At 44.8% G+C, this 14,338-nt stretch overlaps 1 protein-coding gene across 1 annotated transcript in view; it reads left to right on the top strand.

Annotated features, from left to right (window-relative positions):
* Nucleotides 1-3,883: 3,883 nt before the first annotated feature.
* The window catches only part of nav3 (neuron navigator 3), a 235,654-nt gene continuing 225,199 nt past the window's right edge, over nt 3,884-14,338 (top strand). The window contains exon 1 of the mRNA XM_068717037.1: nt 3,884-4,135. Coding sequence (XP_068573138.1) covers nt 3,884-4,135 — 252 coding nt within the window. The remainder of the gene's footprint in view (nt 4,136-14,338) is intronic.

Genomic DNA, 14,338 nt, shown 5'->3' with positions numbered 1-14,338 from the left:
GTGAAATCCGCTCCAGTCTTCGCCTCACCCGCTCCCACCATATTCCAACCGTGACACAGTTGGCGTCGTACTATTTTTAGAGAAGCGGTTGGCCCCGGTAGCCAAACATAAGGATGCTGACCTCCCCAACGCCGTGTGTGAGGATGGAAGTGAACCTGAGATCTGCTTTGCCACTGTTGACTTTGGAGCGTTGTGCTGTTGAGAAACGAGGAACCTTTCAGCGGTGGCCTCATCACCTGCAGATAGCGGAGACATTTTGCAGCGTAAGATGATTACCTCCAGAACAACCTGCGAAAAGTGAGAGGGTTTTCTTAAGACCTCTCTGAGGTTTGGCGTGAGCTCGTTTCGTCTCTGCAAACCCCCGGGTAGGGAGCCTCGTCAGAGGCGGGTTTCCCGACAGATCCAGGCGAGGTTGGACGCCCGCCAAGTGTGCTCCGGTTCGTGCTGCTCGGCAGGCAGCGGCAGCAGAAGTCGAGGTTGGACTCGCGCCATTCATTCACGTGGTATCCTGTTGTTTTAGGCTTGTCATGATCGCCCCTGGTGCATGATTGAAAACATGCTGGAGCAGCCGGTGCTATTCTGGGGCCGGGGCAAGCAGCGTCCCTATTAAGGCAATTGACTGTCAGAGGCATTGAGCTGCTATGAAAGTGAGTAGAAGAGGAAGCAGCGGCGTGTAAAGTAATCATGTCGCACTTTTAAGAACTTTTTACATTGACCTTTTTGTACGAGTCAAACTCAACAACAAAAGGGGTTAAACAGAAGGCCTCATGGAGGGAGTTACATTTGAGCTGTTGTGATTTTTGTGGTAAGGACACATTTGTGAGACGAGCCCTGCGTTTTTTGGTTTCCACTCGCCTTCCCCCGGCTCTTTTTTATTAGACAATGCCGTGTTAAAAAGTTCCGGTTTGCCGTGACACTGCAATGTGCCCCTCTGATTCCAGCACATCTCCTCGCCTCCCTAACCTGAACCAGATGGAGCCTTTCCATATAAAACTTTCACTCCCTTTTATGTAAAAGGAGGGGAAAAAAACTGCTACATGTCATATTGTGTCCGGTTAATGCAGTCCAAATGCAGTACTGTCTCATCTGTCTCTCACCAACCAACAAAGCGCTTGATAGAAAACATCTAGTTTCCAATGTCTTTGAAGAAATCCTCACTCACTGATTTCTGTCTGTGGTGCATTAACTATGCTGTCCTTTCTGTAATATCAAAAACTGGAACACAAAAGTCTTGCTGAAACCAACTGAGAAATCAAAAAATAAAAAGCTTGGATATACTTGATATTCATGATATCTGAATGGCCATTCTTTCATTTACGTACTTTTACCAACCCTTAATAATATATTAACTTGAGATTCAATTCTGAAGAAGCCTTTATCCATAATGGCATTTAGCCAGTTTTGTTTCACTGAACCACACAAAACATTAAGCATATTCTATTAATGCATGAGGGTTGTACTAGTGAGCCAGCTATACACATTCTGACAAACCCAATCCAATAATCACTACCTGCACTTTGAAAAGCTACATACAGTAAGCAATAACATACAACAACCATAGATTTCTAAATGCTCAACTAAGGATTAAGCCCTCTTACTGTTCAAAGAACTTTACCAATTGACTCTTCGCTAAGTCCCGCCCTTCAAACACAGACTGGCCAATCATAGCATAGCATCAGCCAGCTCTGACCAGGTTCCTATACCAATCAGCTCTGCTGCGTAGACTCTCATGCAATGGTTTTAGTTTTTTTTCATTTCAGTAGATTTGGAGCTCGTTGTGGTCAAACGTTGTGTAATTGTGATATTTGTTACCCGGAGAGGTTGAAAGGAGATATACGTTTCTAAAACATTACGCTTCATGAACTAGCATTAGCACTTCTATGCTATGCTAGCTAGTGAAGGTATACTGAACGTATACAAATGCTGCTTTTGCTTTTGAATGATTGTAACAGTGAATAAAGAACAATCCGTTTTACAGGAAAAGTGTTCCTTAATTTCATTGTCTTCTGTCTGGATCAGCAGGTGATGTGGGGATTCACTTTCACACTGTGATCTGTATCTTTAGCGTAATCTTTATCTTTTTAACCTGTTTTCATTGCGGAATCAGTATGGATCCTGGATATATCCTTCATATTGTAGAACCTTCTGGTTGCTTCTCTCAAATATCACTTTTCTCATTTCCCAAAATGTATAAAATATTTCTTCAGGGACTGCAGTTAGTGACAGTGTGGGCTCCATGGTAGCTCTGACAACTTGACGTAGTGGCATCTCAGCTGTACACATGAAAAGGTGAAAAGAGAATGAAAAAGAGAGCTTAAGAGAGAAGTCTATATCCTGCCTTTATTCACCTCCACATACCTGGACAGCTGCTGTGCAAAGTTGACACGATTGTCAGATTGTAGCTCTCAGAAAGTTGCGGAAGTTGTCAGTCGCAAACCCAGTGGGGCCTGCTATGGTCCTTTAATACATTGATGAAGACTGATTGTGATTGGTGGTTCGCTGTGCATGCAGAGCTTGCATGTCAGTCACTAGCAAACGAATCCCGTGTATCGGAATACATTATGTTCCATCAGACAGACTTCTCTTGTATATTAGTCATGGAAAGTGAGAACCATGTGAGTTTTCCTTTTGAATCAGCAAAAAAAGTCGTAGCATGACGTGTTCGAGTTTATTCGCCTGACTTGACTTTGCTCATCCGTCGATGTGACTGTTGCGCATGCGCACATTGTGGTGCTGAAACGATTCATCATGCAGCCCTACCGCCGGCATTGGAAAGGTGCAGGGCGAGGGTGTTTGAGATACTGTCTCACCGTCTCACAAGCACTTTGTTTGAAGCATACAGAGGCCAAAACATTACCGAAGGTTTCCAGGTTTCAGGATTCATTAGTGTGTATTGGATCTAGTCACTGCTGCCACATTCCTGTTGAAGTATAAGACTTCTGGCACCTGCTGAAGGGGTACTGATTCATAATTCTAAATACTGAATAACAGCAAAAAAAATTGATATTTAAGATCACTTTGTGAGTCTACTTTTGTTTAAGTTTCATTGTTTCCATTCAGGAAGAATACATAGAGAGTTACTGGGAGAGAGTAGTGTGAGAGGCTCAGAGAAACCAGTCGAGCAACTTGCAATCTGGTACCTGATTAACTTTTTTTTCCTTAAGTTCTTTCTCACAAATAGCTTCCAACAGCTGTTCATACTGGAATTCTACTTTTCTTTTCTAATTTCACCCCTCAAACCTTTTTTTTTTTTAGATTTCCAACTCTCCCCCCCCCCTCTCACTTTTCCACTATTTCTCTCATCAAAGGAAGCTGAAGCTACAGATGTAGACGGTGAGAGTGTGTCTATTTCTAGTGTTCACTGTTAGAGAGAGAGAGAAAGAGAGAGAGAGAGAGAGAGAGAGAGAGAGAGAGCGCGCTGTTTTGTCAGACACACAAAGCCATGTCTAAGCAATCAGGGTTTTGCCAGTGGTGGTTGTACCTTCCAGAGGAGTTCACGCCCCCTTGAACTGTTTTGGCTGACTTTGTGGTACACTTCTGAAAGAGAGCGCGAGAGAGAGAGAGAGTAAGGAGAGGGAGGAGTGTTGCTTGTGGGAGGAGAAGGAGGAGGGAGTGAACTGGTGGAAGGAGAAGCTCTCTCAGTTTCTGCGAGTCCTGCTCGCTGTAGGCTACAGAATGAGCACAGTTGCTCTCCTCAGTCTGAGCGGCAACTGTTGTGATTTTTTTTTCCTTTTTCTTTTCTTTTTTAGTTTTTCCTTCCTCTCCTGTGCCTGACATCAGAAGGAGTCACAACAGAATTGTCTCTCCTTTCCTCGCCATACTTTTTCGGACCCACTGCTGTGTTGTTATTTCTGTACCCGGGGGGTGGGGGGGGGGGAGCACCATGCCGGTGGTCGGCGTTGCCTCCAAGCTCAGGCAACCCTCTGCGGTGGGCAGCAAGCCGGTGCATACCGCGCTCCCCATCCCCAGCGCGGTCAGGGCGGCCGCCTCGCAGGGCTACACTGCCCGGCAGCAGGAGCTCGGGGCGGGCGAGGGCGCCCCAGGGCTCTCCTGCCAGCTGTCCATCAAGTCCGGGTACCAGAGGACACCTGAGGGGAAGTCCAGAGCAGAGACGGAGGAGAGCAAGATCTGCAAGGTCAGTGGTGGTGGCTCCGCAGGCAGCATGGTGACACTCCGCAGGTGTCTCTCTCTTTCTCTCAGTATCTGTCACGCTCTCCTTTCCCATCTTGGCTCGAGCAGGTGTAGCTCTGAAGCAGAGCTCAGGCACACGGTGGTGAGTCATGTGTTCTCTGGTGGGATGATGTCGCTGGCTTTTGGTCATCAACTAAGAGGGGAAACCAGATGAGTAATGCATCGCTGTCAGTGAGTTGTCTCATCTGGCTGCCCGTTCAGTCTGCACATGATTCAGTATGTGTGTGTATTTAAGTATTTAGTCAGGAATAGTCCTGACTATACAGATCCCTACCTGGGAAGTGAACCGTGTCTGCTCTTCTATAGGGAGGGAAACTAATCTATGGTAATGAGTGCTACCTGAGAAGCCCCAAAGATTAAGGGGAACATGGTCTGAACACACTCTCCCCTCCTGCTTTTCTCCTCAATCTGTCTCCGATGCTGGGTAATATTTCAGAAAGATCACCGGGGCTGCCGCCTTTGCTCCCAGAGTATATTCCTAATACCCCCAACGGCGAAACAAAAGTTCCATATGGTTTAATAGACGCACAGAGATCATGAAGTGGTTCACCATACTAAACACAGGCCGTGCCAGAGTCCTTTCCTTCTCGCAGGAAGTTTTGGCTCACTTTCTCAGGCTGCAAGAGAGGAGGCGGGGTTGGCCCCGTCCTGAGGAAGAAGGAGTTTTCAAAACTCCCCGCCAAATAGTTTCAGCGGTGCCTCGGCCCGTCCCACATCTGTCGCACAACTGTCAGAGCACAAACTAAAACTTTCCTGTTTGGCCGGTTGATCTGTCCTCCGCCTCTCTTTCTACCGTTACAAAACTTTCTGACAAAGACAAAAAAAAAAAATGCAAAGACTCCCTGACACTGATTCTTTTTCTGGCTTTTAGACTTTTGATACTGTACAAAGCTGCTGATTTTCCTCGTGACCCAGAGGAAATGTGGGCAGGAGACATCAAAGAGCGGGTCAGCACTCCCCTGCTTCTAAATCCTTCCAGCGTGTCCGTGGCCGAGTCCAAATCGCCTGCAGGGTGACTACGTTCATCATTAACCTGCTGCTGAACTGGCAGTTTCAGCTTGATTTTCAGCTTGTTAACACAACCAGTTTCTTACAAGCCTCTCGCTTGCTCCTTTAACAGGGGTTCTTAGAGTTGCATTTTATCTGGGTTTGAAGAAGATGAATGCTGAAGGCTGATTTGACTTGTGTCAGCATCCATCTCCCATCATATTCTCAATGCAGGCTTCCCCACTCGTTGCTCCTCAACTTGTGTTTGACTTGTTCCTCACTTAAAGTTACTATGAGGAACTTTTAACTGTTTATAAAATGGTATCAATTTAATTCTGATACCTCTGTATGACGTCAGAAGTAAACTAGAGTATCAGGGAGAAGATTACCTATATCTATGTAGTCATTCTTGATGCTCGTCATCGTTGCCACCTGGTCCGATTCTGTACAAAATCTGACTTAATCATGCAGGTTCACCAGGACCTCCTTCAGCTCAGACTCTGGCAGCGACTATTGCCCACCGCCGACAGACCCAGATTCAGCTTCGCCGCCACCTTTGACCTGCAGTCAACTGCAGGTCAACAACTCCAGCAGTAGGTGCAGTAGGTGGGGAGCTTCGCCTCGCTGCTCCACCGGTCCCCGCTACTTTAGGCCCAGGTCATATTGCTTTAGGCTAGGGAAGTACGGGAGAACAAGGACTGTACATGGCAGACTGTCAGACCCTGCAGTAAAATGTGAGGTTTTCTAAAGGGACTCAGAAACACTGCCGCTTTTGTCCACAGGGACCGCCAAATTCGACACAATACTAAAGTACTACAGTAACTTTAACTTATATCTTCAAGCTGTTCTGTAACAGAAATGCTGTCAGATATCTGTGGCTCTGACCTTTGCCCTTCTTATTGTGTAGTGGTTTATAAGATTTGCTCTTGCCTTAATGTTGATAGAGCAGCCACTAAATTGCCTTAAAATGTCCAATCAGTGCACCGCACTATAGTCCTTGTCCTTGGGAAGCTCGTAGGCAGACAGAATTCCTGCCCCAGCCTGTTGGTGAGGGTGAGGAATGGGTGGTATGGAGGGGGTAATTAGTCTGTCTAATTGTGTTGTGTAGTCCCTTAAGAGCTTAACTACCCAGGCTTTCGGAGGGGGGAGAAAAAAGGGGAGAGAAGGTGGAGTGAACGCTGTCATTACTCCTTCACATTCACCAACACTCCTTGTTTAATTTGGAGCACTATTATCAAGCGTAGGACTGTGTGTGTGTGCAGTGCTCGACTGTATGCTTGTTTGTGCACATGCAAACCCCCATGTATATACAATAGTCAGCATGTGTTGGCTTGTTTGCCCGAGGTTAAACTTATCCTAACCTGGGTGGTGTTTCTCAAAGCAGGAACGGTTTTTTTTCTTCTCTATTTCAAGAATGCGGTGTGTTGTTGGTGGAAAATTCCTCCTGTCTGGTCAACAAAGAGGTTCAGAGTATCTGACCCATGACACATTTACAGTGCCCTCCAGAATCATTGGCACCCTTAGTAGATATGAGCAAAACAGGCTGTGAAAAAATGTCTTTGCTGTTTATCCTCTTGGTCTTTCACTCAAAATATTCACAAAAATCTTACCTTTTCATTGAAGTAAAATTATTGAAAGAAAAAAAAAATGTTGACATTAAATAAATATTTTTCTCCAAAACATGTGTGCCACAATTATTGGCACCCCTAGAAAATATCATGATTAAAATCTAACTGAAGTATAATTCCAGTCATATTTTACATTTGTAAGTTCACCTGTTTGATTAGGAACTCTTAAGTGGTCAACCATGACTTCCAGTTTCACTGGGGTATAAATATGAGATAATACAGGCCAAATTCCCTTGGTCATTCATCACAATGGGAAAAACCTGAGAACACAGTGACGATGTGCGACGAAACATTGTTGAGCTTCACAAATCAGAAAATGGATATAAGAAAATCTCTAAACAGTTGAAAATACCCATTTCCACTATCAGGGCAATAATTAAGAAGTTTAAAGCGACAGGAGATGTTAAGAATCAGCCTGGAAGAGGACGTATGTCTACATTGACCCCACACACCGTGAGGAGGATGGTTCGACTGGCAAAAGAATCTCCAAGGATCACAGCTGGAGAATTGCAGAGGTTAGTTGAGTCTTGGGGTCAGAAAGTCTCCAAAACTACCATCAGATGCCACCTACATCACCACAAGTTGTTTGGGAGAGTTGCCAGAAAAAAGCCTCTGCTGTCAATCAACAACAAACTAAAGCGCTTACAGTTTGCCAAACGTTACTGGGACTTTCAATGGGACCGGGTTATACAGTCAGATGAGACCAAAATAGAGCTTTTTGGCAACAAACATCAAAGGTGGGTTTGGTGTAGACAGAAAGATAGCCATACAGAGAAGCACCTCATACCCACTGTGAAGTATGGTGGTGGATCTTTGATGTTGTGGGGCTGTTTTTCTTCCAGAGGCCCTGGACATCTTGATAGGATACATGGTATCATGGACTCCATCAAACATCAGCAGATACTAAATGAAAACCTAACAGCCTCTGCCAGGAAGCTTGAAATGGGCCGTGGTTGGACCTTCCAGCAGGACAATGATCCGAAGCACACCTCAAAACCTACACAAAAATGGTTCACCGACCACAGAATAAAGGTTTTGCCATGGCCATCACAGTCCCCCGACCTAAACCCCAGAGAAGATCTGTGGGGTGAGCTGAAGAGGAGAGTCCACAAGCGTCGACCTCTGAATCTGAAGGATCTGGAGAGATTCTGCATGGAGGAATGTCTCAGATCCAGAGCCATGTGGTCACCAACCTCATCACGCAATATAGGAGAAGACTCACAGCTGTTATCTTGGTAAAGGGAGGCTGCACCAAATATTGAATGAAGGGGTGCCAATAATTGTGGCACATATATTTTTGAGAAAAATATTTGTTTCATGATAAAAATGTAATGTTTCTTTCAATTATGTTACTTCAGTTAAAGGTTAGATTTTTGTGAATATTTTGAATGAAAGATGATGAGGATAAACAATAAAGACATTTTTTTGCATCTCGTTTTGCTGATTTTTACTAAAGGGTGCCAATAATTTTGGAGGGCACTGTATTTATTTATTACCTCTGTGTTATTTTATCGTGGTTGTCGTGCAGAACGACGTGCGGTCAGCGCAATAGCAAAATAGATTGAAACTCCTAGATTACCTGAGTTATAAGCACCCATAAGTGCAAGAATCAGCACCACAGTTACCCCGGACATTATTCCTGTGCAAGCAGAATGATCATGACACAAGAGCAAGCGAAAATAAATAAGAGGGTTCAGCGCTAAGCGGAGAGGAAGAAGGGATTTGTTTTTCCTTTGGTGTGGTGTTTGCAGAAGACAGCAGGCCCGATGTTGTTTTGAGCAAAGCCAACACACCCGACATATTTGGATGGAGAGGTTTCACATTTAACAGATGTAGCCATGGTGGAAGACCGCTGCTCTCAGGCTCCATCTGCAAAAGATCCACAGAGCCGATGCAGGTGTGCTGTTTAAAGGGCAATGCTAAGCCTCCCAGACGGAACTCATTTCAGACAGCATTCAGAATTTGTTGCAGCTAATCTCAGCTGTATTAGTCCAGTCTGCATGTATTGTGTGATAGATAATCCCTCAGATCTTCTCCACCACTGACTGCACCCACTTTCATAGGAGTGTCGGCGAGTCGCGTCTGCATTTGTGTGTTTCTGTCTGTGCACAGGTGTTTGTCTGAGTTGTCGTGGATACCGCGGGGCTTTACAGAACTCCAGCTTGCTTGGTTTTTGACTGCATTTGCTTAATTTACGAGTTCAATTCAAATCGCAACAACTGCCCTCTTCCTGGGCCCCCCGTCTTAATCCATCTACGGCTCCAGGGCCGTAGAGGACTCCCATTACCCCTGCACCCTGGAGATGAGGACAAGGTGAGACATTTGCTCTTCCTGTCGTACTCTCCGCTGACAGCCTCCGGCGCCGCGGGATGACGAGAATGAAGAGCTCATCTGAGTCGACCGGGCGTTGATGAAGTGTGGAGTTATCTTGTGTATCAAGAGTTTTTTGGCTGGTGTCCAAATCACACAGCCCCGGGACTTACTTAGTGAGTCCCTTTTGTGGTGGAACTGAAAATTGCATCACGTTTTTCGATTAGAGCCACAGCATGGCAGCAGAAGAAATGATGTTGATTGGATTCATCTCTGTTCATCCTTGAAGAACTGCGTGGGTGCGGATGGGATTCATCCTCATTTTGTTTCCCAGCAAATTATTTGAGTGAAATGTTTTTAATAACTCTGATGCACACATAAAGTAATGACGTACCTGTGACGAGCTCGCTCCTCTGATCTTGTTTTGGTCTTGACCCTGAGAATGCAGCCAATTACTGAATCGAGCTCCCCAGTGTGAAGAAAACTTGGTTATTTCAGCTTCCAAATGCCAATTAGTTTAGCATTTAGAGTTACCACATAGTGCCCTTTTTTATCACACACTTACTCGCTCCATTCCCAGGAGCAAAAATGTTTAAGAGACTGAAGTTGTGCCTTGCTTTTACAGATCTCATAACCCTTTTCTTTTTAAAAACATAGAGCGTTATGTTAAAAATACAATTGCTGTACAATTGCATAGCCACAGTAGAAGTGATTGGGTGCAATACAAATGCACAAATGGGGTATTTACAATAGCAGCAGTACCTCCTGTAAATCCTAAAGTTATCTTTCTCTGCTGTCAGTCTACACTGACATGCCCTCTCTTCTGTCAACAGAACAGAGTCATGCTGTATATGGTGAACGTGTCTTTATCACAGAAATGCAGCTCACTGTATACACCAGCCCGAGACCGTCGCAGCCTGCTATTTTGGCCGGCCTCTGATGTCAGTGAAATGTTATCCCGGAATGTTGTTCCTCAAGAATAATTGCACAAGTGTTTGCCGGAAGTGAGGACGAGAGCCAGACACACTCGCTCACTTAGAGAACAAAAAACATCCTGTTGGGTGTGTGTGTGTGTGTGTGTGTGTGTGTGTGTGTAGTGTGCACACTGAGGAGAATAATCAGGATGTGTCCTTGCATATTTTTTCTTGTTTGGTGCATTTGCCGCTCATGGGTGGGTTCAAAGTAGTAAAGTGAGGTGGAGTGCCTCAGGGACCGATGTCGTGGTCCAGTGAGTTTGAGTGAGCGAGTAGAATGTAAACAAGCCTCTGCCTCTTTCTCTGGGTGGGCCTGCCACTGTCTGTTTCTCTTGTCCTCTTTCTCTCTCCTTTTCTGTTCTTTTTTTTTTGTATCGCGCCCACAATTTTTCTTCAGTGTGTCTGCATGCAAAGTTTTCGTGAATGTTTGCTAACTCTCCAAAAAGCAAACAAGCTCCTTAATGGCTATTTTTTTAGAGTGATATCTCCCTTACTGATTCAGGTTATATGGTATTGGGACAAAATTAGAATTAAAGGATAAACATACATAGACTTGCACGACTTGATCATACCATCCATGTAGCCTCTAATATTTATATCCCTAATGCATGTTGTACATAGAACTAAACAGACTGCTTTCATATGTTCATATGCATGGGAAACATGTGTACTAAGTACTGCCATCACAGTCACATATGAACATTTTTGTTTATTAGCTCCATCACAGGGACATCTGCTGTCAACATTGGTAGTGATGTAAAGGAAGACTTTGAATAGGAAACATATTCCACCATGATGTTTGCAGTGATGCATTCATGTATTTTTCAGTGGTCGAAGCGTTCTCCCTCCATCTTTTCTTGCTCTTGCTCTTCTCCACTCGAGACACCTCTGAAACAATAGAGAGAACAGAGGGAAGCAAGAGGGGGCCAACTTGCTCCAGCGGGGGGGGGGGGGGGGTTTGGGCCTTGGGGGGTGTCTGAATGTGTCCTAGTCATGGGTGGTCTGATTCGCCGTGTGCCGGACTCCATATCTGGAAGAGACTTTGTCGTCGTGAGGGTGGATGTGAACACTAACGAGCGGGAGGCGCGCTGCTATGTTTGCACGTCAGCGAGGCCGGTGATTGAATCTTTAAAACACTGGAGCGGTAGTTAGGCTCTCATTGATTCTAAATTGCATTCTTTAAAAAAGGGAACCACAACTTCTTGAACTTAAGTATAGAATGACATGAGAGTTGGCCTGAAAATTGCTTTGGTTGAAACCGTTGACATGCACAAGAAAAAGGACGCAGGGTAGGTTTGTTGCTGCAGTTTCTGTCACGATCTCCGTGTTGTTGCTGCCGCTCTCCATCACAGCAGTTTGTCCCTGTAACTTTAGTAGCGTTAGCAGGACGAAGGTCAACGCTCTGTGGTCTGTTCAGCCAATCAGAAATAATGTGTTAACAGGGGATTCCACCCCAGCTTACTTGGCCTCATCCAATTTGGAAACATGGCAGTGATTTTTGGTCTAACACATGATTTTTCAACCTTATTATCAAATAATAAAAAAACAATCAGATTAGGTTAACATATGTTGCAGCTGAATCACTACCACAAAGGGAATTCACTCACATGTTTTTGCATCAGCCTGTCCACTTCTGCATAATTCCCCCACACTGCTGAGATTCCTTAATGAACCCCCGGGGTCAGAATAATGCAAGACAATATTATGCTTTCCAACGCTCTCTCTCTCTGCCTTCGTCTCCCTGTGCGTTTTGTCTCACACAGTATTTCATTGCCTTTTGTGCGGCGGGGAGTCTGCTGTGGGCCGCCGTGTTTAAATCTTGGAGTGAGAACACACAGAGCGGCTGGTGTTTACAGTACAGCCACACCGGTTAAAAATACCCTCCCCTGGAAGTACAGTCACAGCGTTCGCTCCACAAAACCAAGAGAAGTGAGACTCACAACAAGCTCAAGCACCCGAGTACAGCAGTGAAACCTTTTTTAGGTAGATGGCCGAGGCTTCGTTCTTGTTTACCAGAGGTATGAATGAGCAAAAAGAATGCCTTTTTTTCATGGGAGTTTTGTATAAAAGAGAAGATGACCCATTCTGACCCTTGAATTGATTAACAGAGTTAGAGCTATTAGAAATGCAGTGCCTTGCTGTAGGACACTTCGGCAGACATACACTCTCTCTCTGTCCCATAATTCTACAAATAAGTGAGATTAAAGTGAACAAAGCCTCCCGTCGCGCTTTCATTGTCTCATCATATTCTGAGCTTTCTCTCTGATGTTTTTTTTTTTTTTGGGGGGGGGGGGGTTACGAAGGCAGGACAGTGTGGGCATGTGTGGAAGACAGTCACACTGTGCATACCCATGCAGGCACACACTCGCTCCAGGCCCTCTGCTAGTTCAAAGGTAGGCTCGCTAAATGATCCAAGAGGGACGGGTCCCTTGTTTGCAGTTTAATGCCGTAAAAGAAGAAACATGGGGAAGTGAAAGGAGCGCCCATTGGAGACAGAAACACACATTTTACACAATATATGTTATGTCTATCTGATCTTGTTGTTTATGTGAAGAAACTGTGTCTGAATTGTCTTGGTGCAGAACACTTTACCCACTTGATGCTCACATATGAGGTTACTACAAGGTCATGCACACTTTTCATCGGGGTGTGGTGGCAGATCGTCTTTATCTCCACCTCAGATTTCCCCTCCGTTTGTCTCTCTTCAGCTGTCTGTCAGCAGTCTGTTTGTCTGCTGTGTTTTCTTAGCGTCCTCTCCTCTCTGTCCTTTATCCTCGCTCAATCCCTTCTTTTCACATCTTCTCTGCACTTGTTTCTTTTCTTTTTTTCCACACTCCGTCTCCTGTCACCGTCTTTCTGCTCTTTCCCATTCCCAGCATTCCTCCCTGAGTCCTCCTTTTTCTGTCCCTCCTCGCTGGAGTTTTTCTCTTACTCCGCTACCTCCAGATCACTTACTGGTATTTTCCTTTTAATCCCCCCCCCCCCCCCCCCCCCCCCCTTTCTTTGTCATATTCTTTTTTTTTTCCACCCTACCCCCATCATTTTGTTTTCCTCCAGCCTTTTCTCTCCCTTTCTATCCTTTCCTCTGTGATATTCTTAATGCAAAAAGCAGCAGGAGACAGTTAAGACACACCTGGCCCAGTTCTGTCTCTCCAAATGTCACAGATAACCTTTCCTTAGCTGAACCAATAGGTCACTCTCCTCTCCTCTCCTCTCCAAACCCTTTTTATACGTCTCTCTCTGTGCAGCATGTCTAGCGGTGACCCAGGCAGCAGCAGGGAAACATCCGGGAGAGACAACAACAACAAGCATGGACAGGGAGCAAACACCCGAACACATCCCATAGCAGCACATACTAACATGGGCCCTGGCTCTGCGGATGTGTTGTTTTTAGGCATACACGGAGAATGATTGCTGATGTTATGAGTCAAGCAAGCGGTCTCTGTGGTATTGACTCACGGCTCACACAGCGGCGGCGGTAGATCACCGACTATCAACACGGTTACTGTGTTTCTTGGCTCTTCAGAGGCACCTGGGGTGAAGAGCGGTGCTCCGGACGGGGAGTAACTGTGACTATATAGACGTGCAGTTAAATGCACAGGCTAAGAGTGAACCTATTGTATGGGCTAAAGGAGCAGGACCGATTTTAACCCAGTTTTTATGTTTTAAGCATTGTTGTTTCCTGCTGTCAGAAACGAATCGGAGTAAACCGCTCATGAAGCAAGCTCAGCACAGAATGTGCTGCTGGTCATAGAAAGTGAAGATTGAGCTGCCTATGCACCAAAGTTGCTCAAAGTAAAAAATAATACAACACAAATGGTCATTTATAATTAGATATTCTCCCTCAAATATTGAAATATTGATTTGATTAAAGTCCAATTATTAATATTTTTTTATTTTGATTAAATTCTGTAAATAATATTGGCTTATGAAATACTATAAATAATATAGGGAATAACAGCTACTTGATCAGCATGAATAGGATTGGATGGGGTGTAGCATAGTTATTTACCTCTCTGTATTACTGTATATCATAACCATCATAACCACATCCTTCAAAGCCACTCAAACCTTGGTTTCAAATCTCGTACATTTCTTTATGACGTTAACTGTTCACGACTAAATAAGCAACAACCGAAGTTGAAGTTCAGAAAAAAAAAAAAATGTAACACTCAAATGCTCGGATAGTTGTGTTTTTTTGGGGAGGGCATCAGCTGAAGATGTTCATATGTTTGCTAGTTTGAAATC

Source organism: Cebidichthys violaceus, unplaced genomic scaffold, assembly GCF_023349555.1.
Source record: "Cebidichthys violaceus isolate CVI_PGR_0920_01 unplaced genomic scaffold, fCebVio1.0.p SCAF_21, whole genome shotgun sequence".
Classification (NCBI taxonomy): Eukaryota; Metazoa; Chordata; class Actinopteri; order Perciformes; family Stichaeidae; genus Cebidichthys; species Cebidichthys violaceus.
The sequence above is the reverse complement of the archived record's forward strand: the minus strand, read 5'-3'. Positions and strand labels throughout refer to the sequence as shown.